The sequence below is a fragment of the Pecten maximus genome, chromosome 4 (genome assembly GCF_902652985.1).
Source record: "Pecten maximus chromosome 4, xPecMax1.1, whole genome shotgun sequence".
NCBI classification, from domain to species: domain Eukaryota; kingdom Metazoa; phylum Mollusca; class Bivalvia; order Pectinida; family Pectinidae; genus Pecten; species Pecten maximus.
The window spans coordinates 27404957-27431537 of record NC_047018.1 but is presented as its reverse complement, the minus strand read 5'-3'; the positions used below and the strand labels follow the sequence as shown (position 1 = coordinate 27431537).

Genomic DNA, 26581 nt, shown 5'->3' with positions numbered 1-26581 from the left:
TGTAATAGGAAATGAGAGGAATTTTCACAGTGGCGACCGCATTCGCATTTGGTGTATTTGGACTTTGACACCAATTGAAATATTTGCTGAAAATATCAAAGAAATAGTAACATGACCTCAAATTAAACATCCAACCAATAATTTGGCCGTTATACTGCAGCATGTCTGGCCCATATATCGAGACGCCTTTTGTCCATCCCAGAAGACTTCACCACATTTGACCACGATGGTGACCCTGAAAGTGGTCAGATTTCATTCATTTGAACATAATTCAAAGCAATGATCCAGGGCACATTTGACATTGGACTTTGGTAAAGGCCCTGAGTCCTATGGGGCGCCGTTTTACTATTTATTCCCATTTGGTGATATCACCTATTCGAATGGGTGATATCACTTATGAAACGAATAGGTGATATCACTTATCCGAATAGGTGATATCACTCATTCGAATAGGTGATATCACCTATTCGAATAGGTGATATCACTTTAAAAAGTTCTTGAGTGATATCACCTATTCGAATAGGTGATATCACTCATTCGAATAGGTGATATCACCTATTCGAATAGGTGATATCACCAAATGGGAATAAATAGTAAAACGGCGCCCCATAGAGTCCTGAGGTCTAAACAGACTGACATATTCTTATCCCAATACGATATTGACAATATGCATCATACATACAAGTTAATTACCCATTTCCCTGGGCATATTTGAAGAATGATATAAGGTCAAGATATGTTTCATCTAAAAGGAAGATAGACCTAGGGTCTAATTATCCTATAACACGTTACATGAATTTAGCCTAGCATGTTCTCAGTTGTCTAATAATCTATCAACAAGTCGTTTGAAATATAAAGTTGACTCCGGACACCAAGGTCATGATGTCAAAAGAAGGAATGATTTGAAGCAACTTTCAAATTCGTTTTTAATTTATGTTTACGTGTATTGTGATGAGACACGCATCCTTAATTCTAAATACGGCCATCACCCCTTCAACCAAAAATGAACTCGTCCGACTGCATTTAATGACTATCAAATTTCCATTGGATAAAAACATTGTGTTTTTGTTTAAATGAAATAATTTTGAGTGATCATTAATGTAAGAATCACAAATAAAAAGGATATTAAAATAGAAATTTCATAATAGATCAGTCATTTAAAAAAGTCAACAAATCCGAGACTCGTCTGCTGAAGTGGGAGCTGAAGTTTCGACGGTGGCAAAATCCAACTCGAAGAAAATGTCAAATTTTAGTGGATCACAAAGGAAATGGTAAGTTATGTACAGTTTATGGTATGTGTTTTGATGCAGAATACATAAGAGATGATAATAAGAGCAAGTAACTTTTCTAATATTAGGCTAATACAATAACCCTTTCGGCAGATTTTCCTGCAAATCTCAATGGAAGGGAGCTAAATCTTGATACTACTGTAGCATGCTAAGATATCCCGACTATTCCACATCAACACTGTAATTAACAGAAGATAATGTTGTACTTCAGTAATTAGTATGTTTTCACATTTAAAATTTTGCACGTTCAGCCACGGTATAGGACCTATTAAATGAAACTAGGCTATTGTAATTACTGCTCATAATCAATGGAGTTATCTCATGAGATGTTACAATAAATTCTTCTGCTGTTCTCCAAATTAATAATTTCTAGGATTTCATAACCTAATAAAGATACAAAAATATGCACAATTTTAAACCGGTATTATAAAGTAATTTGAAATTGATAGATGAGAGAACACAGTAAACTCCAATAGGAGGGGATCTGTCCATGTGATAATGTATATAGGTTAATGCATGAATTAGAATATTGATATTGAAGTCAATTTTCAATTGTAGTCAAGTTGAAGAGAAGGACATGGTGCAATGTCCCAAACCTGAACTTCTGAATTACACACACAATGTAGCAATGAATGAAATAGACCGCATGAATAGAGACCTGAACAATCTGAAGGAGGTCATGATCAAACACAGTGGTAAGTATGTGTAAAAGTTCAAGGAGTAGTGTGCAGCCAGCAGGGATCGAACCCACGACCCTCGGCTTACTGGTCCGCTGCTCTACCGACTGAGCTAAAGGGAAATTCCCCCTAGCCCGAAGCTAGAAGGCGACCATACAACTATGTACAGTATTTAAAATTAAAGCCTGGCCTGCTACATATGTAAAAGCAGAGAGCATAAATTCACCTTACTGAGCTCAGGCTAGTGGGAATTCCCCGTTAGCTTTGTGGTGGTCGGATGTTTGCCTTGATTATGAGAGGTCACTAATTCGAGGCCTTAGCCTAGTAGTATGGTTTTTGCCTTGAGAACAAGAGGTTGTTAGTTTGAAGCCCTGTACGGGCAGGCTATTTTACATTACTCCTTCCTATTACAAGGAAGCTAGGACAAATAAATGCTGCATAACCTTGATAATGATTGTAAGATTTTATATAGTATGATAAACTTCACTTTTATCAATCTAACAATATTGTTGCTACTTTTGTGTTTCCTTACCATTTCTGATGTTAATTGTGAAAATAATTTTTTTCCCCAAGAAAAATATAAAATCTACTGTTCAAGAAATAAGTAGTCCTTATAAAATTTTGCATTACCCGCTAGTACTCACTACTCAAGATTTGTTTTTAGCTAAAGGGAATTTTAATAGCATGTGATTCTTGTCTTAGTAAAATACTAAGGAGGAGAAAGCCTGAAAGGAGCCAACGTCAGCTGGAAATCAGTGGGTTTTCTCAGTGTGGTACTTCACGTTGAGTCTGGATACCTTATAGGTATGCCGGGCAGTTAGAGTAAATAATTAAATATAAGTAGGAAGTAATAACTGCAACATCCTCAAGCGTCCTGATGAAGACCCTGCGATAGGGTCGGAACTAGTAGACAATAAAGTTCCAACTTATCGGTAACGCTTGAGGATGTTGCAGTTATTACTTCCTACTTATATTGTCTTAGTAAATATGCATATGTTTTGAATGAAGTATTCTTTGTGATACTGTAAAGTTTTTCACTGAAGCAATTCAGAGAAAAAAAACAACAAAACTTGACGTATCAAGTGTTTCAGTTCATTTTTTTCAGTTCGATGTCATATGCTGGAAGTTGACCTGGCCACACAGTTTAGCCCTGATCTACAAGTAGTTCTTCGATCAACAGAACAGGATTGCAGTAGATGTAGAGAAGTTCTGCAGAGACATGATAATGACCAACAACCAACCATGATATGCAGTGATAGAGAGGACGAAGCTCAGTTAAAAGACTAGTGACTGGGAGGACCAAGTACAGTTGACAGTGAATTAGTGATAAGGTTTTTCAGATTTTTTTTATTGTAAAATTATTCAAACTTTTACATTTTACTCAACATGTAACAATACATGTGTTAAGTTAATCTATAAAACATTTCATGGTGTTTGATGTTGAATAAACATCTAGGAAATATTATCCAAATTTTGTTCTCAATGTGGAATCATTGTCAGGAGACTTGCTGAAGCAAGACACCTATTTCCTTCAATGTCTTTTCTTATTGTTTCATTTTCAAATTCTCCTCAGAAACTGTATGTCAAACTTTGACATAACTTTCACTACAATAGTGATTCATAATGGACAATCTACTTAAAATCCTGTGAGTCTGCCTGGCAGTGTGAGGTCAGAGTAAAATATAATAAAAAAAAAAAAAAAAAAATACAAGCCAGATACTCATTAAATCATATTCAGCTTAAGTTTCAATTTGAAATAAGCTTAATTCAATAGTGTAATTAATATAACTATAATGAACGCAAACCAGGTTAATTTGCCAGAGATGTTGCTACTTAGATTTATTAACACCTTTGTAAACAGCTCTTGGAGACTTTTGGTTTTTACTTCCATTGTCACATATTTCAGCATCTCCAGAAAGTTACACATTAAGATGATTAATCAGTCATTGACGGAACTGATGTATTCATGAGGAGGATCATAGCCACCCCAGCAAAACACCATTTCCTCCTCCTTATGAGCTTCATCAGAAATCATGCTACATTTTTCATGAAAGTTGGTGAAAGTTTATAAATACTATCAGTATTTATTAGCTCACCTGGACCGAAGGTCCGGTGAGCTTATGCCAAGGTGCGGCGTCCGCCGTCCGTCCGTCAACATTTGCTTCAAATCACTACTAGTCAAAAAGTTCTTATTGGATTTTGACCAAATTTGGTCAGAAACATCCTTGGCGGAAGGGGATCAGATTTTGCATAAATGGTGACTCTGGCCCCCAAGGGGCCTGAGGGGCGGGGTCCAATAGGGGAAATTGAGGCAATTCCTTTAAATCGCTACTTGTCATAAAGTTATGAATGGATTTGAACCACATTTAGTCAGAAACATCCTTTGGTGAAGGGGAACAGATTTTGCATAAACGGTGACTCTGACCCCCAAGGGGCCAAAGGGGCGTGGCCTAATAGGGAAATAGAGGTAATTCCTTCAAATCGATACTAGTCATAAAGTTATGAATGGATTTGAACCCAATTTGGTCAGAAACATTCTTGGAGAGAGGGGAACAGATTGTGCATAAATGGTGACTCTGACCCCTGAGGGGCCAAAGGGGCGGGGCCCCATAGGGAAAATAGAGGTAATTTCTTCAAATCGCTACTAGTCAAAAAGTTATAAATGGATTTGAACCCAATTTAGTTAGAAACATCCTTGGGGGAAGGGGAACTGATTATGCACAAATGGTGACTGACCCCTGAGGGTACAAATGGGCGGGGCCCCATAGGGGAAATAGAGGTAATTCCTTTAAATCGCTACTTGTCATAAAGTTATGAATGGATTTGAACCCAATTTGGTCAAAAACATCCTTGGAGGAAGGGGAACAGATTTTGCATAAATGGTGACTCTGAGTCCCTGAGGGGCCAAAGGGACGGGGCCCCATAGGGTAAATAGAGGTAATTCCTTTAAATCGCTACTAGTCATAAAGTGATGAATGCATGTTCTATAAACAATTCTTGAGGTCTTTCAGACCTTAGAGAGTCTGGACTTTATTAATCTTTAAAGCAGTTCGGATTCCCACACTATAACCATATATAGCATTGTTAGAGTTTTACAAATAAAACAAATTGAATATGAACATTATTTTGACATTTGGTCTAATCCAACCAGGTGAGCGATACAGGCCCCATGGGCCTCTTGTTAATCCTTACTTATCCTTTCCTCCTAACCCAGTGGGTTTTGAAGGTGGACAATAAGTGTAAAACAACCTTTTCTATACATGAACATTGAGTGTCCGTCACACATAGATATTCTAGTCAATCTACACTTTTGTCTGATAAAATCCTTTTATCAGTACAGCTGAGGAAAGGTTTTAAAGATTACTTCTGTTTCCTCTATTGGGATCTTCCCTTCTGGGTTCAGGGTAGGGCTGGGGGCAATTATGACTCATTACACTTTCGGTCACTCTTTAATCAACAAGAAATATTTTTAAGAGATTCCTTTATTTCTCTCATTTCATCCAACCTACTGCTGACCATATTTGGTAAAAACTTCCTTAATCCTCACAGAAGAGGGGTTAGGAGCAGTTTCATGGTTTACATAGAGGGATGTTCTATCAGGGTTCAATCCACTGATGCAGACCAAATATTATAGAAATATTTTGTTTTATTCACCTGTACATATATTTTCACCATTGTGGACTGCCTCTCCAATGAAAAAGACCCTCCATTTCATTGATGCTGCAGTTTGTTTTGGTCTTGATCAAAATAATTTGTACGAAGGATTTTAAAGTACATGTATTGTAGTACTTAATAATGTTAAAATTACAAAAGAACCATTATATAAATGCAATAAACATGTTTGATTTTTAAAATGTATTTATTATGATAACACAACAGTATTAATGATTTAATGTCGTCTAAGACTTGTCACAAAAAATAAACATAATGAAATAAAAGAAACATTGAGAATAAACCTTTACCATCGTAAATAACAATAAACAATAATGTCTTTTCAATAAAGTAGAATGTTTTTATCAATAAACAAAAATGTTCTTAGTGTTTGAACCTGCATATAACTGAAATACAGTCCGAAGTATACCGGGCAATAATAATAATATTTCATATCCTGTTCAACATTATATGTAATTTTTAGTATAACAGATACACACACCTTCGTGTTAATATCTCTTGAAAACATCTGTGATAACATTTTTGCTTATAGAGTTGTATAAAACCTAAGTATTACTGAATAGTCATGAACATTTTAACTACAAGACTCTTAAAATCAACAGCATGCTAGTTTGAAAGCAAAGGCTCTTAATTATCAATGTAACAATCAGTGTTTAGTCATATTTCTCATTATATCACCTCATGTCCTGTATTGAAATGTTTTAAATATTTTAACCCCTTCCTCTAAAAATAAAAAACTAGAAATATGTTGGTGCAAAATGAATGTCCCTGTTACCAATTCATTTTGACCCCGACAAATGGCCTCAAAACGCCCAAAAACTTGAACCTATGTAACACTAGCAGATACACTGACAGAAGGCGTACAGAATTGGGCTAAAACACTATGCCCCTGTCCAAGTTGTACAGGGGTACATACAAACTGTCCAAAAATGATGACATTATTATATAAATCAAAATATTGAAATATTAGTGTTAAAGTATATTCTTTAATTGTATTTAGTGTAAGTATAAACCTTCTTCAATTGGGAATAATTTTGTTATTTCATGAGTGACAGTGACTTTGTTAAATCAAAACTTTCACACTTGGGAAAAGGGTTTATAATTAATTTTAAGACTTAGATTAGGAATCTTTAATGACTGAAGAAACATAAGGTAATTGAGTCTACCAATGAATGTTTTTTTTAACAACTTTTTGAGCTCTGTGATTGGTTGAAAAAAAAAAGATTAACTGTGGTTAACACATACATTGGAATATCAAATAAAGAGAAAACTTGTCTTATGTATATACCCATGCTTGTTGGATTGTGGAAAAAAATGCAACTTTCTCAGAATTATTCTCCTCGCTAAACTGTCCACATTTAAATGCTAGAATATCTATCAAGCTATTCGGAATGGGCAAACTCTCTATTTTTGGAACAATATTCCCAGAAATGAGATTTCGAATCTTAAAACAAGTTATATACTGAAGGGATTTAGGATTGCTGGCAGTCTCTATCAACATTTCACAAAGAGCCGGTAGCTTTTGGACAACAAATGGAAACTGCTTGTCGCGAATCCATTTTTCCTTGCTAAAGTCATATCCAGATTCCAGAAGAAGGTGAACCAGCTTCACATTCATCCGTGCCGCAGCCAAGTACAAAGGTGACTGACCATTAAGGTCTGTTGTCTGGATGTCTACTCCATGTTTAATTAACAGTTTACAAGCATCGATCTTGCTGTGATAAAATGCCAGGTGGAATGGTGTAAAACCTTGCATGTTTCTCCTGTTCAGATCCAAGTCATGGGTCAGCAAGATTTCCATCACACTGAGATACCCACTACTTGCCGCTACATGCAAAGTTGTATTCTGATCCAAAGTTAAGGCTTTGACAGTAGATCTATTTTCTAGGAGAAGCTCCACAACCTGTGGCTGCCCATAGCACACTGCAGTGTGAAGGGCAGTCCATCCCTCCGCATCAACCCTGTTTACATCAGCACCATTGTCGATCAGTACCTTACAAACATTAAGATGTCCAAGACAGGTGGCGGCGTGTAGTGGTGTAAATCCATCAGTCTGTGTTACATTAACCACTGCCCCCTTTTGAAGCAGCAGTTGTGCTGTGTCAGTATGTCCGTATGTGGCTGCCCAGTGAAGGGGTGTACGGTGGTCAGAGTCCTTGCTGTTGATATCCACCCCACACTCAACAAGACGTTTTACGATATTGGGGAAACCCTTGGAAGCAGCCAGGTGTATGGGATGCCTGAGCCACATGGTGTCGCCCTGACAGGACGTGGTCAGGCAACTCTGCTTTGATATGAGTAATTCTAACATATCATTATATCCTAAACAGGCAACTCGACAAATGGGACTTCTTCCCCTACGCTCGAAATTCGGTGAGACTCCTTTGATACCGAGAAGATTCTCTGCTTTGGCAAGATCATTTTTCTCAATAGCTTGCAGTAAAGAATCCTCATCAGTCATCTCATTTTCTGAATCCGAATCTCCCTGTTCGTCATACCAAAACAGGTCATCTTCATCAGCATTTTCAGCCATTGTTCCTTAAATTTAATATCACCACTCTGCTATGTGATTGAGATGACCTGAACTTTCATTGTATCAAGAATACCTGTACCTGTAAAAAATAATTAAATAACTAGTCAGTGCCTGTAAAATAAATGAAGCAACAAGTTATGGCAATATTTTACAGAATGCATCATTGATGTTTTTATAAAAGGTCAGACCTACTGGAATTCATATGTGGTTATGTGGCACAGTGGTAACGTACATGTACTTGCCTCTCACCAAGGCGCCTGGCTTTGATTCCATGATAGGGCCAACAAGAGTGATAAATATAAGATATAACTTGTTTCGCAATTGTTGTTAAATTTAATCAACCTTACATTACTAGTGATGTTACGATTATCATTAATAATAAAAAAATGTATTCGATTATAAATAAAAATCAAGCGCTCAATTGTAATTTTCAAAGCTTGATTAATCAAAGAATTTTATAAAATGTACATTACATTTATTGTTGACACCTCTCAATCTCCTATCATAGGGACTAATCACAATCTATATCACTATATACCATATCCTGTCTCCATAGGGACTAATCACAATCTATATCACTATATACCATATCCTGTCTCCATAGGGACTAATCACAATCTATATCACTATATACCATATCCTGTCTCCATAGGGACTAATCACAATCTATATCACTATATACCATATCCTGTCTCCATAGGGACTAATCACAATCTATATCACTATATACCATATCCTGTCTCCATAAACATATAAATGTTGTTTATTTTATTACCATAGAAAAATGCACTACCAAATGAGCTAAAGAGAAATTATCTTCAGCAGAGTCAGTGGGATACAGCAGTAGTAATATTGGTATTAGATTTAACATCTGTCAACTCCTGATAGCCATTTATCTTAGCTTTGAGGATACGTTGGTCTCTGTGACAAAATTTGCACATCTTTAACATAGTCCTTGAGGTCATTGATCCAATGACAGAAATGCATTTCGTCAGTGGGTGATGTAAATTAAGGTGTATACAGTAACATTCACTACAATAATTTCAATGGTTTAAAAGTAATAGCTCAGACTATCACTGGAAACATTTGCACTTGTTTGACCTTAGAAAATAAGGTCAAGGTCGCAATAATTCAATGAAGAGCACTGCATTTTGTAAGTGGAGTGATACAGGTCTATGTAGCCACTTCATTTGAAGTTATCTTGACTGAAACGATTCAAAAGCAAATTAATAGAAAACAAATTACATACTTTGACCTTTGAACTTGAGAATAAGGCCAAGGTGACCTGGCAGTACATTGTCCATTGGTTTAGATTTATGTAATAATGTATACTGCATTTCATCTAGATATACAACGTATAAGTTATGGCCCGAGGAAATTTGCACGTTTAATCTTTGACCTTGGGGTCATGGTTGCAACGATTCCATGACACAGCATTACATGGGAGACATGCTTGTATATAGTTACAATGTACCACCGCATTCCCCATGGGCATTGATCATGATGGGAAATCGGTAGGCCTAGTACCTGTAGTAGGGACTTCAGTTATCGCTAGATGGCGTGAAAAGGGAGGTAACTGTAATGTCTAAATTCGCCATGACAGTTGGTCCGAGCACATGTTATTTGAAGTATATTTGAAATAAGCCTTGATGCTTAGTGTCACAGTAAGGAAGGATGTCACCAGTTATCTATGACTTATAAGGTATTTTCTCGTTTCTCAGGTTAAGTGAAATACTTGTTCTTTCATCCGTAAAACGTATTGATCGCCAATATCCCGTACCTGAGAGTGGTATGTTCGTTTGAATTTTTTGTTTTTTTGAACAAGAAAATATTTGTGGTCGATAAAAGTCTAAATGCTAAATGAAAGCTCATATATCAAGGTATTTTAAGTGAATTTTTCAAGCTTCTAAATGGCAGCGGAGAAAGGCGATTAATATTTTAATAAAATCACACTAACTGTTACCTCCCTTCGTGGTATAGCCTTTTCCAGAAAAATGTATTTACATAAACATTTTTGTTGTAAATTGGCGTGAAGTATTTATAACAAACAACTCATGATATACGAACATAATTGATCATATTATGCTGCCTCATGTACTGTATTGACCTTACTTTTAACACTTAAGTAACGATAAAAAACAGTTTTGAATTTATTTGTTCAGCACCAGAGAAACAGACTATACTGTAGGAGTTATTTCCCTTCCGTTACGAATACTCTATGAAAGCTTCTCGTTATATTTGAGTTATTCCCCTTGTTGATCGTGACCCAGTTAATAACACATTGATTAAATTGCAAATTGTAATTAATCTACAGTCAAACAATCCAAGAAAATATTTATTGTTGACTTTGGATGACTTTCTTTATCTATATAAGCAGTTTTCATAATTTTTTGTAATTTTTTAAATTTTTAACTGGAGTCCCTACCTGTAGTACGCAACCTACAAAAATTCGACTTCGTTGTTTGGACCTACCGAAATGTCATTTTGAGGGCATGGTTCCCAAGTCACGCACATTTACACATCAGTTCTGCTTTATGGTTGTCGGTATGTAAAACCTTCCGTAAATCATCAAATTTTACAATGTTGCCACCTTCGGCTGGAAGTGTTTCAGCTGTCAAACACGGTCACTGGTACGTCATTCTTGTTCCGGTCTTGTTTTCAATGACGAGTTATCTTTCTTCTATTATTATATCGAGTCATTTTTTTTCTCATATGTAGGAAAAGATATTGCCGATTGAGGCAAAAATTGTATATTTTTGAATATAGAAAACAAACAATTGTCTTGCATATTTCAGTAAAGCGTTGTTATTAAGCTAAATTGTATATTTTTTTGGTAATTAAATACCATATAGAGAGATTATGGTCTATCATGAAAAATGTAAAATGTATCTGAAACCATGAAAATTGACTGTAAGATAGATCTATCTCAAAGCGAAAATTTGGTTAAAAAAAACAAAAAAAAAACAACATCGACGTTGAAGAGACTGAAGCCATGAAGTGCAACTATGACTTCTTGAAAGTTACGTCTGAATTTGAAAGTACCCGGTATTTGTACATGTACGTCAGGTGACTCCGGTCAAAGTGTAATGAAAGACAATCAGCACAAACAGATTGAACCTACCGATAAGATAAAATTTAGAGACGGCAAACACAATAAACTCCTTCTTTGATAGTATGTTTGTCGAAGATCTAGACCAACGTCCATATTTTGAGACCGAGTCGTGGAAAATGAGTTATCAGACATTCCCATCACGGAAGAAATGAAAGTCAAAGATGCAAAAAATAAAACACAACAAAAGGTCGGCCAAGATTTGATTCATCCGAAACTGTCAAACCTTAAAAATCATCATAAAGCCGATAACCTTAAAAAAAGGTTTGACGAATTAGGGCAAACTCTCGGTTCCTGTATAATATACAACCCTAGAAATTACAGGCCTACAGGCCTCGCGTCTGTGGACTCTGTACCGTGGAAATTGTTACAGAGGATTGTCTGTTGCATTTGTAACATTCTCATTCGTATCTTTACGGTCCCTCTTACCAACTCTACCAGATAACCTTTCGTATTTTTTTTATAGATACACGTAATGTCGAATGTCCTGGCGAATCCCCATGAAAATGAAGTACATTTTGTACGGTAGTTGGATACAGTATAATGGGAAACCTGAATAAGCCTGAGAATTCTTGGCTGCAAAAATATCAAAAGTTGTTTAATACCATATGTACCAATAAGCAAAGAACGAACAGACTTCATGGAACAATGCCACAAATGCTTAACTTGGTGAAATAGCGACACTTTTCGTTCTATGGACTAGCTTGGTGAAATAGCGACACTTTTCGTTCTATGGACTAGCTTATGGACTAGCTGGGTGAAATAGCGACACTTTTCGTTCTATGGACTAGCTTATGGACTAGCTGGGTGAAATAGCGACACCTTTCGTTCTATGGACTAGCTGGGTGAAATAGCGACACTTTTCGTTCTATGGACTAGCTTGGTGAAATAGCGACACTTTTCGTCACCAGCGGGGTGAAAAAGCGACACTTTCCGTTCTATCGACCAGTGGGACAAAATAATTAACGGCACTTTTCGTTCTATGAACTAGCTGGATGAAATAATTACACTTTTCGTTACCAGCGGGGTGAAATAACGACACTTTTCGTTACCAGCGGGGTGAAATAACGACACTTTTCGATCAGGTATCAAGCATAGTCATCCTATGCATAAAAAGGTAATGTTCAGCGACAGAACGAGGATGATTGTTAGTTCGTCCCTCAAAACGACAGAACGAATCCGTCAGTTTTGGGACCAATGCTGTTACTATCCAGTTGCATCTTGAACAAACGCAAGCGTATTGGACTGTTACTGCAGGATTTCCACCTTATTTTGATGTCATTCCATGCTTAAGATGTACACCTCTGAGAAGTCGAAACTTTTCTGTAACTTTTTTTGTCGTATACATTTCTGGAAAGGCAGAACATGCAAGAATAATGATATCTCGCGTGCTCGTGTTTTGTGCTATGATCGGTGAAAGATACCAATTTGACACGGTACATGTAATTGATTTTAAGTGATTTTTGCTGCTTGACCATTTGAAGGAAATGTTCATACAATATTTTACAAGCGTGTTAAAATATGTATGCATGCTTGCAGAATTGACAAAAATGATAATTTCTTTTACATTATGGAAGTTAGGATCTGCTCTTCTGAAGTTTCAGTCGCGTTGAAGTCTCGTTTTGATCTTTTGTTTAAAAAATTATTGTAATGTATGATAAAAAAAAACCCTAAAAAAAACAACAAAAAAAACCAAAAAAAACACCACAATTTTATAGCAAGATTGTATCTGAAAAAATGTATCAAAATTCTTTTGTATGTAGGTTTGTGTTGAGAAGAATTTAAAAAATGATCCATTTGGCGGTTATTTGAAAATGGCTTTTCCTGGCATTTTGTGCTAGGCCCACACTTTTAGACTTAACTGTTTTCGCTAAAACTATCATTGCGTTGGCAATTTTCGACGTTTCTTATCATTTTCGCTGTAAAACTTTGCAATGATCAATACACGGGAAATAATAATAAAAAAATGGGGAAATTACACAAGTTTTGTATTTTACTTTCATATTATAGTGAAACTGGAACACTTAAAAATATTTCCGAATAAACTGAAAAATAACATATATTAGTTCAGGACAAAGAAGTAAGCACGCTGACCCCGCATGTTTGTATCAGTTTTAGAAAGAAAAACCTTATCCCATTTGATCCTGACAATATCTTCAAAAGTTTGTCAGCATAACTTATTTATGAAGAAAACATGGGTAACTTCAAAATTTAGGGAAAGGGCTTACATAAATTGCTTCTCTGGTTGAAAATGATTAGCTAGATAATTAGTAGTTCACTTATTTCTTACTTTGAGGCTCATCATTAATTACTTTCGCACCACATCCATACAAAGAAAAAAAACAACAACAAAAAAACAAAAAACAAACGTGATCTCTAGCGCGTAGTGTAGAGAATTACCATAACATTATATAATAAATGAAAATACTTATTCATTAAAAATTGCTGGCATATTGTAGTACAATTCTCAGATTGTTAATGCCAAACAGACATGTAGAAGTATATATCTTCATCGAATACACACACATGTATGAAATTGAATGTACATGCATAACCAAAGTAAGAGAAGGACTAATATTTTAGCGGGGTAAATGCAAGAAGTTATTTTTAAAAATGGATTTTAATCAAGCTGCAAAAACATCCATATTCATATTTTTTGTTTTGACTGCTTTTTAATAATATGAATAAGATCTCCACAAAGAGTTGTCGTTCTTTACGTTCACTTCTAAAACGAATATAAAGTCTGATGGCTCTGTGTAAAGATCATTACATTATAATATATTTGCATAATACACTTTTTTTCATGGTACATGTATATGCCTGTATTATTTATTATTACTTCCTCATTTTGCGTCACCCTTTATTAAACACATTGTATGTTCCGTTTTATAACCTAATCAACTATCTACATTATGTGTATTTAAACATGCTAACATTGCTGCTTTTTACCACAGCATACCTAATGATATTTGTTCTGGTATCTAGGGAACAACAGGAAGATGGTTGTCTCATTAATGATTCACACCCAGTGTTTCAGTAAAAAAAAAAAAATCCATACCGGTAGATGGCCCCGCTGTATAGGGATAATTGTTGTTCGCTCCACGTAACCACCCGTTATATATATAGCACTGGCTATCGATTGGGGTACTCTCTCAATCTACTACACCTGGTGGGTCGGTTAAAGTCAGGAAGTGTCCGCATGGATAAACCTTCTGCTCCATACAAAGACTGACCAACTTTGTGCACAATTTCAACAGGTGAGTAATAATCTCTAATTGGTTTTATTGACATTGTAGTTTTAGATATATAAAAACAACAGGGTGATTAGTGCTATTCAACCATGCGAATATTGAGGAGGAAGTAAATTCCTTTAGCAAAATAGAAATTTGTTAATTATTGATAAGCCACACAACCCAAGCAAATCGCACTCGCAAAGTCGTTGAACTAATCTAAGTGCAGTATTCTTGTGTAGTACACGTATCAGGCATTGCATGTTACAGATTACTTTTAACACACTCTTATCAATGCTATGGCATTGTATAGTATTTAACAGAAGGGGTATGGAATTATCGGTTACCATACTACACTGTGTACATAATATTTTCTATATCAATAGAAGTAATGTGCAATGTCTAGTGTTAGACATGATAAGTTTTGTTTAGGGAATACACATTATATATACCACATTTTGTGTAAAACACATCTCGCCTGGAATTCTGGCTATATTGCCACCAGGGTTTGCATAGTTGTGATACTGGCTTCATTATACTCCATAAAACCGTAAGTAAGCTGTTATATATTGTTGACAATTTACCTGTTTTGACACGATATCATTTTGGACTTAAGAATGTCTGTAGTTTCTGTTAGGGTTACTGATATGGTTTGAAGTCTTTTGGGATCCAGATACGGTTAAATAAGGTTAAAACGTCTATCAAATACATATTTGTCCTAATTCCATCATGGTACCTATTTACAGGTGCGCTCGTGTAAAATTAATCTAACATCAAATGTTTCACGATCCTTACTGACAATAAATATTTGCGAGTGCAGCTTGTTAGAGACCACCTAGCCCTTCTATACATACCGCGCTGTAATGGACATCTTCATAGCTCGATGGACAAAATATTAATTTCATACTTCATTGATGAAGTCTTGCTGACGCTATCCATATCATTGCTACCTTGACGAACTGGTTTGCCTGGAACTTTGTATAGATTCACGGTTACATTATTGCTGTGCATTTTGATCACCACAATGTAATTCCAGTTAATAAGTTATCTATTGAAGTTCTGCTCTAAATGTGTAGATATGGTACTCTAACTGTGTAGATATGGTACCCTAAATGTGTAGATGTGGTACCCTAAATGTGTAGATATGGTACCCTAAATGTGTAGATATGGTACCCTAGATGTGTAGATATGGTACTCTGTGTGTAGATATGGTACCCTAAATGTGTAGATATGGTACCGTAAATGTGTAGATATGGTACCCTAGATGTGTAGATATGGTACCCTAAATGTGTAGATGTGGTACCCTAAACGTATAGATATGGTACCCTTAATGTGTAGATATGGTACCCTAAATGTGTAGATATGGTACCCTAAATGTGTAGATATGGTACCCTAACTGTGTAGATATGGTACCCTAAATGTGTAGATATGGTACCCTAACTGTGTAGATATGGTACATTAAATATGTAGATATGGTACCCTAAATGTGTAGATATGGTACCCTTAATATGTAGATATGGTACCCTAAATATGTAGATATGGTACCCTAAATGTGTAGATATGGTATCCTAAATGTGTAGATATGGTACCCTAGATGTGTAGATATGGTACCCTAAATGTGTAGATATGGTACCATTAATGTGTAGATATGGTACCCTAAATATGTAGATATGGTACCCTAAATATGTAGATATGGTACCCTAGATGTGTAGATATGGTACTCTAAATGTGTAGATATGGTACCCTAAATGTGTAGATGTGGTACCCTAGATGTGTAGATATGGTACTCTGTGTGTAGATATGGTACCCTAAATGTGTAGATATGATACCCTAAATGTGTAGATATGGTACCCTAAATGTGTAGATATGGTACCCTAAATGTGTAGATATGGTACCCTAGATGTGTAGATATGGTACCCTAGATGTGTAGATATGGTACCCTAGATGTGTAGATATGGTACTCTAAATGTGTAGATATGGTACCCTAAATGTGTAGATGTGGTACCCTAGATGTGTAGATATGGTACTCTGTGTGTAGATATGGTACCCTAAATGTGTAGATATGGTACTTTAAATGTGTAGATATGATACCCTAAATGTGTAGATATGGTACCCTAAATGTGTAGATATGGTACCCTAGATGTGTAGATATGGTACCCTAAATGTGTAGATATGGTACCCTAAATGTGTAGATATGGTACCCTAAATGTGTAGATATGGTACCCTAAATGTGTAGATATGGTACTCTAAATATAGTACCCTAAATGTGTAGATATGGTACCCTAAATGTGTAGATATGATACTCTAAATGTGTAGATATGGTACCCTAAATGTGTAGATGTGGTACCCTAAATATGTAGATATGGTACTCTAAATATGGTACCCTAAATGTGTAGATATGGTATCCTAAATGTGTAGATATGGTACCCTAAATGTGTAGATATGGTACCCTAAATGTGTAGATATGGTACCCTAGATGTGTAGATATGGTACCCTAAATGTGTAGATATGGTACTCTAAAGATGTAGATATGGTACTATGTGTGTAGATATGGTACCCTAAATGTGTAGATATGGTACCCTAAATGTGAAGATATAGTACTCTAAAGGTGTAGATATGGTACTCTGTGTGTAGATATGGTACTCTGTGTGTAGATATGGTACCCTAAATGTGTAGATATGGTACTCCAGATGTGTAGATATGGTACCCTAAATGTGTAGATATGGTACCCTAAATGTGTAGATATGGTACCCTAAATGTGTAGATATGGTACCCTAAATGTGTAGATATGGTACTCTAAAGATGTAGATATGGTACTATGTGTGTAGATATGGTACCCTAAATGTGTAGATATGGTACCCTAAATGTGTAGATATGGTACTCTAAAGATGTAGATATGGTACTCTGTGTGTAGATATGGTACCCTAAATGTGTAGATATAGTACTCTAAAGGTGTAGATATGGTACTCTGTGTGTAGATATGGTACTCTGTGTGTAATTATGGTACCCTAAATGTGTAGATATGGTACCCTAAATGTGGAGATATGGTACCCTAAATGTGTAGATATGGTACCCTAAATGTGTAGATATGGTACCCTAAATGTGTAGATATGGTACCCTAAATATGGAGATATGGTACTCTAAATGTGTAGATATGGTACCCTAAATGTGTAGATATGGAAATATAAAAAAGTGGAATAAGAAGAGCGAATTGATCTAACCAGAGACATACTATTGATATTAAGATTACTAATGTGATTACATGCTTAAAAATCTTAACAAATGAGAAAACGCAGATAAAACGATCAGTGGTCGTCGTCTGAACTAAGATTTACTTTGATAAATTTGATAACATGTCTTTACTGATATACACACTCAGGTATACAAATCGAGGTCAAGGCTTTTTAACTGTAACACAATCGGTTACTTCCTGCTTTCTTCAGGCAGAAAAATTGAAAGTTACGGACTGTTTTTCATTTCTGAAGAGAAAAATTATCGTTACTGCAAATAGAAAATCCTCACGATAACTTAAGTTAACCAGGGTGAATTACTTGCTGAATGTGCTTGATTAGAATAATATGTAAGGTATGAAGATTAAAGGCCAAAGTCACCGGTGTTTTAATTAGATTCTTTTTCTGAACAATGGTCTGGACTTTCAGTGCTGTCTTTGTAATATTGCTTGATTGGACTGAACAAAAGACAAGTGGGCAGCTTATCTAAATAATAATTTAGTAATAGATAAAGTGTAAAGTAATAGAGTATAAAATGATATTTAGAGTATAACGTAATAGATAAAGTATAAAATAATAAATAAACTAAAAAGTAATATACATGTACATGTATATATATATACACAGAGTTTAAAGTAATAAACAGAGTATAAAATATAATAGATAAAGTAATATATAGAATATAAAGTTATAGAGTATGAATAGATAAAATAACAGCTATAAAGTAATAGATAATGTATAAAGTTAAAGATAAAGTGTAAAGTAATAGATCAATATGCCGAAAAATGTATAGAACTGTATCATAAACATGTTCGGATGCTAATGACATCATACAGCTGTTTCCTCCGTCTAGGACTCGTCAGCAATATAAGGGACATCATACATATGTCTAGTCCGTCTACGACTTGTCAGTGATGTTAGGGACATCATACATCTGTCTCGTCCATCAAGGACTCATCAGTGATGTTAGCGACATCATACAGCTGTCTCGTCCATCAAGGACTTTTCTGTGATGTAAGGGGCATCATACAGCTGTCTCGTCCGTCTACGTCTTGTCAGTGATGTTAGGGACATAATACAGCTGTCTTGTCCATCAAGGAGTCGTCAGTTGTGTTAGGGACATCATACAGTTGTTTCGTCCTACTAGGACTCATCAGTGATGTTAGGAACATCATACAGCTGTCTCGTCCGTCCAGGACTCGTCAGTGATGTTAGGGAACAAAACTGTGAAAATACAGAAGGAAAGACAGGACGGCCTGAACAGAACTTAAAATATATTAGAGGAAGCGCATTGACCCTTTAATTTAATCAATTTTTAAATGCTTGAATGTTGAATAATCTAAAAAGATTATGCGATAGTTGTGTATATTCTGCAAGTATCAATTCTCAAATCAGGGTCACTTAAATTGAATAAGTTACACCTTAAGCAACCTGGTTTTCATGCCATACGATTAGAATATTTTAGCATAAGTCTGTATTAAAACCCGACATGATATTTATAATGACCACCAATTAATACAAAATGTACTTCTTCATTTGAGAACGCCTGTCTCTTTATGATCTCTCTGCGTTTGGTCACACAGGCTCCAAACTCACGTCTGTTGAATTCTAACCACTCATTATAAAGGAAAGCCCATTTTCACGATGACCTACCTATACACTTTGTTTCTACATAAACCTAGCTAATCGGTTATGACCTTTGAGGAGAACATTCCAGGTTGAGTTGAGTATGTACTTAAATTCTGTCATGTTTGATATTTGTTCTATAATGACCTCTTGTTTTACACTAAAGTGTGAAGGAAATAAAAATCTTGACATTCTGCCATCTACGAATAAAATACTGTCTTCAGATAAGTACATACCGTTTACGATGATACCGCATACATACAGGGCTTGTCAATTAGACTACTGCAACTCTATGTTGTGGTTTAAATACATGTAATAAGAACACAAAAGCATAGCGCATGCCTTTTTAGAAACATATTTCTGGTGCTTTTTGTTATCTAAAACATTTGTAAAGATGCAAAAAATTCCAAGAAAGGGACGACAAACGGTGAATAGCATGCATTAAGTTAAAGAGCCTATTTTGTAAAGGGTTCTTACATTTGGAGTCTTCTGTACCTTATGGAAATAATTACGCTTCTTTCAAATTCAACAGTTAGCTGGAAAACGTTATAAGTGTAGTATAATTCCATTGGGTTACGATGGACGTGTACACGAAAACATACTTCTAGCTCAAAACCGATTATCAAAAGAATAAAATATCATTAACACGGATACCAATGAAACATTACAGATCTAGAGAGTGCAAAAACTCCTGTCGTCATACGTACCGATGATTAGAGTATAGTCCAGTGCCTCACAGATTTTAATAAGTGGCTCCAAGAGCCCACCTTCGTATACATTGCAATTTGAGGCGGAAACATATACTGACTTATTATCTGATAGCAGTAAATGACACATTTTAATTACGTCGTTAAGATACGCGTACGATTACGGGCCCTTTACGATGAACGTGATACATTATATAATCCAGTAAATATAATAAGGTTGATAATGAGTTAGTACATTTGATATAAATATGTTAATGCGCAGATATTTAAACTGATAGTATATCGAGATTCTAACAGGCTGGATATTTCATTCCGATATATTTTCACTCTTGCACTTGGATTAATATTATCACTTTAATTACATCATCCAAACAAAGGCTGACAGTCTACACGAGGATATCGTTTCTATTTTCTACTGCGTGGATACTAAAAAGTCCATTTCACTTGTAGAACGCATTTGGTTTACTTATTGGAGATCAAAGACAGCCATTGTGACTTCTGATCGGACTATAACCTACTTACCAAATTAAATAATTTCAAGCATCATAAAAAGTTACTTCATAAGTTTTATCTTGACAAACTGATTCATTTAAACAACACGTTGCTAATACTTTATACTTTTTGTGAAAATTTGGTAATGAATGTTCACAAAATGAATTACACAATGTTCATAAAGGCACAAAAAACGAGCTATCAGGACAAGATTAGCACCGATCTAATAGGCATGGTTTCTGACTTGTCCGAGTTGTATAGGTGTATAATGAACGGTGGCTGATCTGTGCCATTTCGTCTTTATTCTTGTCCTTTTTAATTAACAAACCTTGAATTCCGTCTTTTCGCGCCGAAAAGACTCAATTAAGAAAGCTTAATTTATTTCGTCTTTTCGCGTATGATGTTTCGTCTTCTCTGGGCGAAAAGACGAAAAAACGAAATGGCACAAATCAGCCATCGTAATAATCTGGTAATACATGCTCCCGGTTTCCTTTTCCAGGTGTACCAGGATTGGTTCACATTGGTGGGAATTTAGATAGATCAAATGTGAATGAATTGGGTGAATATTGCAGGACTTCCTTAATGTTTCCATTATACTTGATGGTACTATACAAAATAATGGAATATTCATCAATAATTGAACTGAATATTGTAAACTATCAAATTTAGTATACGCAATGATAAATCAGCGTATCCAAATATTAATCGTTGAAAACAATCGAAATTCATTGTCATTATTGCAATCATCAATAAGCGGAATGTTTTCTGCGCGGAAAAGATAAGATTGACGTTAAAATTTGTACGTTTACAGTATTTTTGACATACATTATACTCCTTTCACCTATGTATTTTGGTTATTTTCCCCGACGTTTAATGTTCGTATCATGACAAAATAATTTTCATACTAAACACCAACTATTACGTGTCTGTATATATACACAGAGACAGTAACAGGCCTTTGTAGGAAATAATAAGGTTTATCCACAAACTATTATAACAATATTTATTTGTACTTTGTGCCAAAAATAAAGTTCTGTCAAAATATTTAAGTAAAAAGAAGAATAATTCTTAATCGCTAACTATAAGCCAATGGATAAAAGGTTGTACAAACATTTAATTGTCGTAGTTTATTTAGGCCACTGGGTATTATGCTAAAGCACTATCCTCAACCTAACCGTGTTGTGATGGTAGGTACTGTACACTGTGTTGTATGGAAATGTATGGTCTCTAGGACATTACATAGTACTGTGACAGGCTTGACTTTTGTTTACAGTTTAGAAAGGGTTATTTATATTGATCCATTGTTCACAACGCTATAGTTAACTATAAATTATGAATTAATTGTGCTTGTTTATGGAAAAATCAAATGAGGACTATTGTTAACGAATGCAAGGTTTACATAAGTCACACGTACACTGTTTAATACGTATAACAGAGCATAATCTTAAACAATTAATAGTAACGAAACTTATTACGCGACCTTTCTGTTTTACAACCATACAGACCCCCGTTAACACCGTATGGTCATATTAAATGGCAACATAATTCCCGACTCCAGTACTCTGAACAATATCGTTTACTTTAATACCAATACAGTAAATGAACACTGTTATTTTACCGCGCGGACTTTAATCCAAATCCCCCGACTGCACAATAGAACCAGTCTTTGTTGGAAACGTCATGCGTTACCTACCTAAACAATTGAACAGGTAAATTGATTGTATGTAGTTCCCCCGATACATTCCTGTACACAGTGCTGTGTCCGAGGATATATGTCCGGCTGTATAATAACGATATGGATCGATCTGTGGACATATGTTGATCATGTGAGGTGCCCCCTTCCCGGATCTAAATATTTCACACAACATTGGAACTCCCGAGTAAGTATGATAACGGTTTTACATGTAATAGGCACAGTATTTGATGTGTAGCCATATTTTCTGTAACGCGGATATAAAGTTATGGCAGATGATCAAACTGATAACTGTTTTACAAGTTTAAACTAATATGTAAATTTGATTGAGTCTACCGTAGATGGCATGCCGACCACCTGGCCTTGTCGGTTTCCCAACTTTCCGCCCTCCTTTACCATGTTTACCAGCCTAGCCTATTCTCGATTCTCCCTCCGATCCACCCCTCCTCGACCCTTAGTTCATTATCTCCCCGGTCACATCGGTCTACCTTTTCATGACTGGCATAATTCCTGGACCGTCCACTTCCAGACCAATCCTAGTCTGGCTTTATTTGACCCCTCCCGGCCATACCGGGTAGCCCCAAGACCACCCCTCTCTGTCTCTCACCATGGGCAGCTCTATAATTTTTTACTTTTATTGCCTTGACACCAGAAACAAATTCCTAAAGACATTCATGGACATGCATTCTTCAGTCACTGATTTCGATTTCGAAGTACATGGCTATTAGGAGACGTTCGTATTGGATTTCAGTTTTATCATTGTAAATATAACAGATAATTGACACTTACTGTGAAGTGAAATAATCTCGATGCTGCCAACCGGAACATACAAGCGAGAGGAAGAATATGTAATTTAGGGTAGTTTTTATTTCATTTAAATGTTCATATCTATGTGTTAGGACTCGCGGGATATGGTTATACACATCATGCTTATATAACAAGTTCTGTATTAGGACCCGTGGATATGATTATACACATCATACTTATATAACAAGTTCTGTATTAGGACCCGTGAGATATGATCCTAGACAACAAACTTATATTACAAGTTCTGTGTTAGGACCCGTGGGATATGATTATACACATCATACTTATATTACAAGTTCTGTAGTAGGACCCGTGGGATATGATAATACACATCAGACATATTACAAGACATACATTCCTAGTGCTTATATAGTATACTAACAAATCTGATTAATCACAGGAATGATTACAGTATCTCTTTGTCAGACAGTTATCAAGATAATGCCGGCTGGCACTGACAGGACAGGTAGAGTGTATGTACACCCGGAACTATGTAATGCTAAGGTTTTATATTGTAGAGTCTAATCCAAATATAAAAAAAGCTACCTCAAGCTTCTTTGACAGTTTCTTATATACTTTCTGATCAATAATGAATTTTAGTGAATTCCAAACTTTCATTTATTAATGAAAGCCTTTCTTACCCATTATTTTTATTAGAAACTCTCGTACTGTACTCAGATCCTCAAGGCTATCAGCAAGACCTCTGGATTCTATTTGGCTATCAAATCTTGTATTAAGAATGAGATTGGGATTTTCATTATATAATCATGATAACCATGGAATTAACACGGCGACTTGTAACTGCACACAAAGGACAAATAATACACAAACAATGATGTTGATGTTCACCTTTACTGTACACACCATCACTCTGTTACAAAGGAACCACCTGCCGTAATATTGTGTATTATATATAATTTAAGACACGGTTATAAACGATTTATATGGAAAGGTCAATATACATAAACTAATCTATATCCTTTCAGAGTGTAAAGTAAATATGACACGTCAGTTTAGAACAAGAACATGTGTCCTCGCTATTTTATTTACGACAAAAGTGGATGAATGTAGCGTTTCAAATTATGGGTTCATTTGTTTACTTCTATCCCCAGATTTTCACTTATTACATTTAGGTATTCACATATACTTCTTGACATATACACAAAATTATTATAATTAGGAATGTAAACATCAAGCCGTCCACCTGTCATTTACTCTAAAGAAATTACAATTAAGAGTTATTTTAAATTTTCAGCATCAGATTTGAAATAAAGGAGTATTATACAATTAACCTTTATGTTGCGTCCAAGGGGTGACCGTTCGTAAAGAAACACGCCATTCAGTCACGAAGTGTATTGACTGCCAAATAAAGAATTACAGACCAATTCACCTTACGCCAGTTCAGAAGGAGGTCATGCGTACAGCATTCCCATTTCAATAGCACAAGTTAATTGTTCTGGTTTTCAATTTTCATGATTATGGACCTATGGACAGAGAACCAATCCGATGTGTTACTGATATATCACCTGATACTGATTACCATTAAAGTCAAAGTCCTCATTTCTTCATTTAACTTTCATTTCTCTTCATAGGAAGATCAAACGCATTTTGTAATAAATACCAATACATACCCTCTGATTAAATAAACAGGTAATATAATATCCATAAAAGCCTAAAAACATCAGACATTGTATTGTATCACATTGAATTAATACTAATAATGCTATGAGTTTATTACGTTAAGATTGCTACATTAATAACGATATTGCACTGTAATATATTCATACCACTTATATTTTGTAGTTTGAGAGAAAACAGCAAGTTGCAAGTGACAATAAGACAGGTGTTCTAGTTACTGGTAACAATAAAGTGGTGCGGCGTTTTGTTGCACGTGGGGTTTATTCTGTCTCCATAATGTCATATATGAGAATATTTCTAGTTACTTAATGGCTCGAAAATTACACAGACAACAATAAATATTATACACCTCTCTACCCCTATTGAAATGAAGACCCATAGCCTACTATACCGACGTATTTATATTAATAAAATCAATCAGGTAACACGCGTAAATGAGTGTTGTTAAAGAGAACAATTGGATATGAAGTAGGATGAGTAATAAATGTCAAAACAAAAAATGTTTGACATGCCGACATAGGCAATTTAGGAATGTATTGCCTCTGTTTTTGATCATTTTTAACTTCGAAATGTTTTCTTGTTTATTGATATTCTGTACATTGTAGTTACGACAGTATGTACAAATAGCCTATTTGTGATAATTGAAATGAGCATGAATGCACTATGAATATTCATATTAGTGGCAGAACTAGGAGAATATCCTATTGTAATGTAATGTTTAAAACTCATCAAACAGGATAGATTACATATAGTACAATTCACCGCATCAACAAATACGTGTTCATGGTGCTATATATAGTTTAATTCACTACACCATCATATATGTGTTCATGGTTCTATATATACTATAGTACAATTCACTACACCATCATATACAAATTGTACGTGTTCATGATGCTATGTATAGTACAATTCACTACACCATACATGTTGTCAGTCAGCTGTGACTGGATGGATTGTCCTCTAGACTCCCCCTGTTGGCGTGTTGTCAGTCAGCTGTGACTGGATGGATTGTCCTCTAGACTCCCCCTGTTGGCGTGTTGTCAGTCAGCTGTGACTGGATGGATTGTCCTCTAGACTCCCCCTGTTGGCGTGTTGTCAGTTTACTGTGACTGGATGGATTGTTCTCTAGACACCACCAGTTTGCCTGTTGTCAGTCAGCTGTGACTGGATGGATTGTCCTCTAGACACCATCATTTGGCCTGTTGTCAGTCAGCTGTGACTGGATGGATTGTCCTCTGGACAACATCATTTGGCCTGTTGTCAGTCAGCTCTGACTGGATGGATTGTCCTCTAGACACCATCAGTTGGCCTGTTGTCAGTCAGCTGTGACTGGATGGATTGTTCTCTATACACCACCAGTTGGCCTGTTGTCAGTCAGCTGTGACTGGATGGATTGTCTTCTAGACACCACCAGTTGGCCTGTTGTCAGTCAGCTGTGACTGGATGGATTGTCTTCTAGACACCACCAGTTGGCCTGTTGTCAGTCAGCTGTGACTGGATGGATTGTCCTCTAGACACCACCAGTTGGCCTGTTGTCAGTCAGCTGTGACTGGATGGATTGTCCTCTAGACACCACCAGTTGGCCTGTTGTCAGTCAGCTGTGACTGGATGGATTGTCCTCTAGACACCACCAGTTGGTCTGTTGTAAGTTTACTATAACTGGATGGATTGTCCTCTAGACACCACCCAGTTTACTGGCCTGTATGTTTTTTTCTCCAGTAAAAGTGTGGCTAGATGGTTGTTTTCCTGGTAACTTCTCGTTCACCTGTTGTCACGGCAATGTGTTCGTGTCTCCCTAGATATTTCCACCGATGTTGTTATCACGGGTAGAATGCCCGGATACTGACACGAGTGCCCCATTATTAATGAAAATGA

At 35.9% G+C, this 26581-nt stretch overlaps 3 protein-coding genes across 5 annotated transcripts in view; 2 read left to right on the top strand and 1 right to left on the bottom strand.

The window, feature by feature from the left end:
• Positions 1-1027: 1027 nt before the first annotated feature.
• Positions 1028-3448, top strand: LOC117325682. Its single transcript, XM_033882096.1, has 3 exons — positions 1028-1271; positions 1848-1984; positions 3072-3448. The coding sequence occupies exons 1-3, from the start codon at positions 1240-1242 to the stop codon at positions 3251-3253; spliced, it is 351 nt and encodes a 116-aa protein (XP_033737987.1). The 5' UTR covers positions 1028-1239; the 3' UTR covers positions 3254-3448.
• Positions 3449-5806: 2358 nt separating this feature from the next.
• On the bottom strand, positions 5807-10795 carry LOC117325681 (ankyrin repeat and protein kinase domain-containing protein 1-like). Its single transcript, XM_033882095.1, has 2 exons — positions 10644-10795; positions 5807-8250 (listed from the first exon to the last, which is right to left on the bottom strand). The coding sequence occupies exon 2, from the start codon at positions 8169-8171 to the stop codon at positions 6915-6917; it is 1257 nt and encodes a 418-aa protein (XP_033737986.1). The 5' UTR covers positions 8172-8250; positions 10644-10795; the 3' UTR covers positions 5807-6914.
• A 3640-nt stretch (positions 10796-14435) lies between these two features.
• The window catches only part of LOC117325677, a 37109-nt gene continuing 24963 nt past the window's right edge, over positions 14436-26581 (top strand). For 2 of the 3 annotated variants that reach the window (XM_033882091.1, XM_033882087.1), the window contains exon 1: positions 22252-22445. The gene's annotated coding sequence lies outside the window, so the exon portion shown is untranslated. Of the gene's footprint in view, positions 14538-22251; positions 22446-26581 lie in introns of those variants that run through there. The other variant, XM_033882088.1, reaches the window with a different exon arrangement.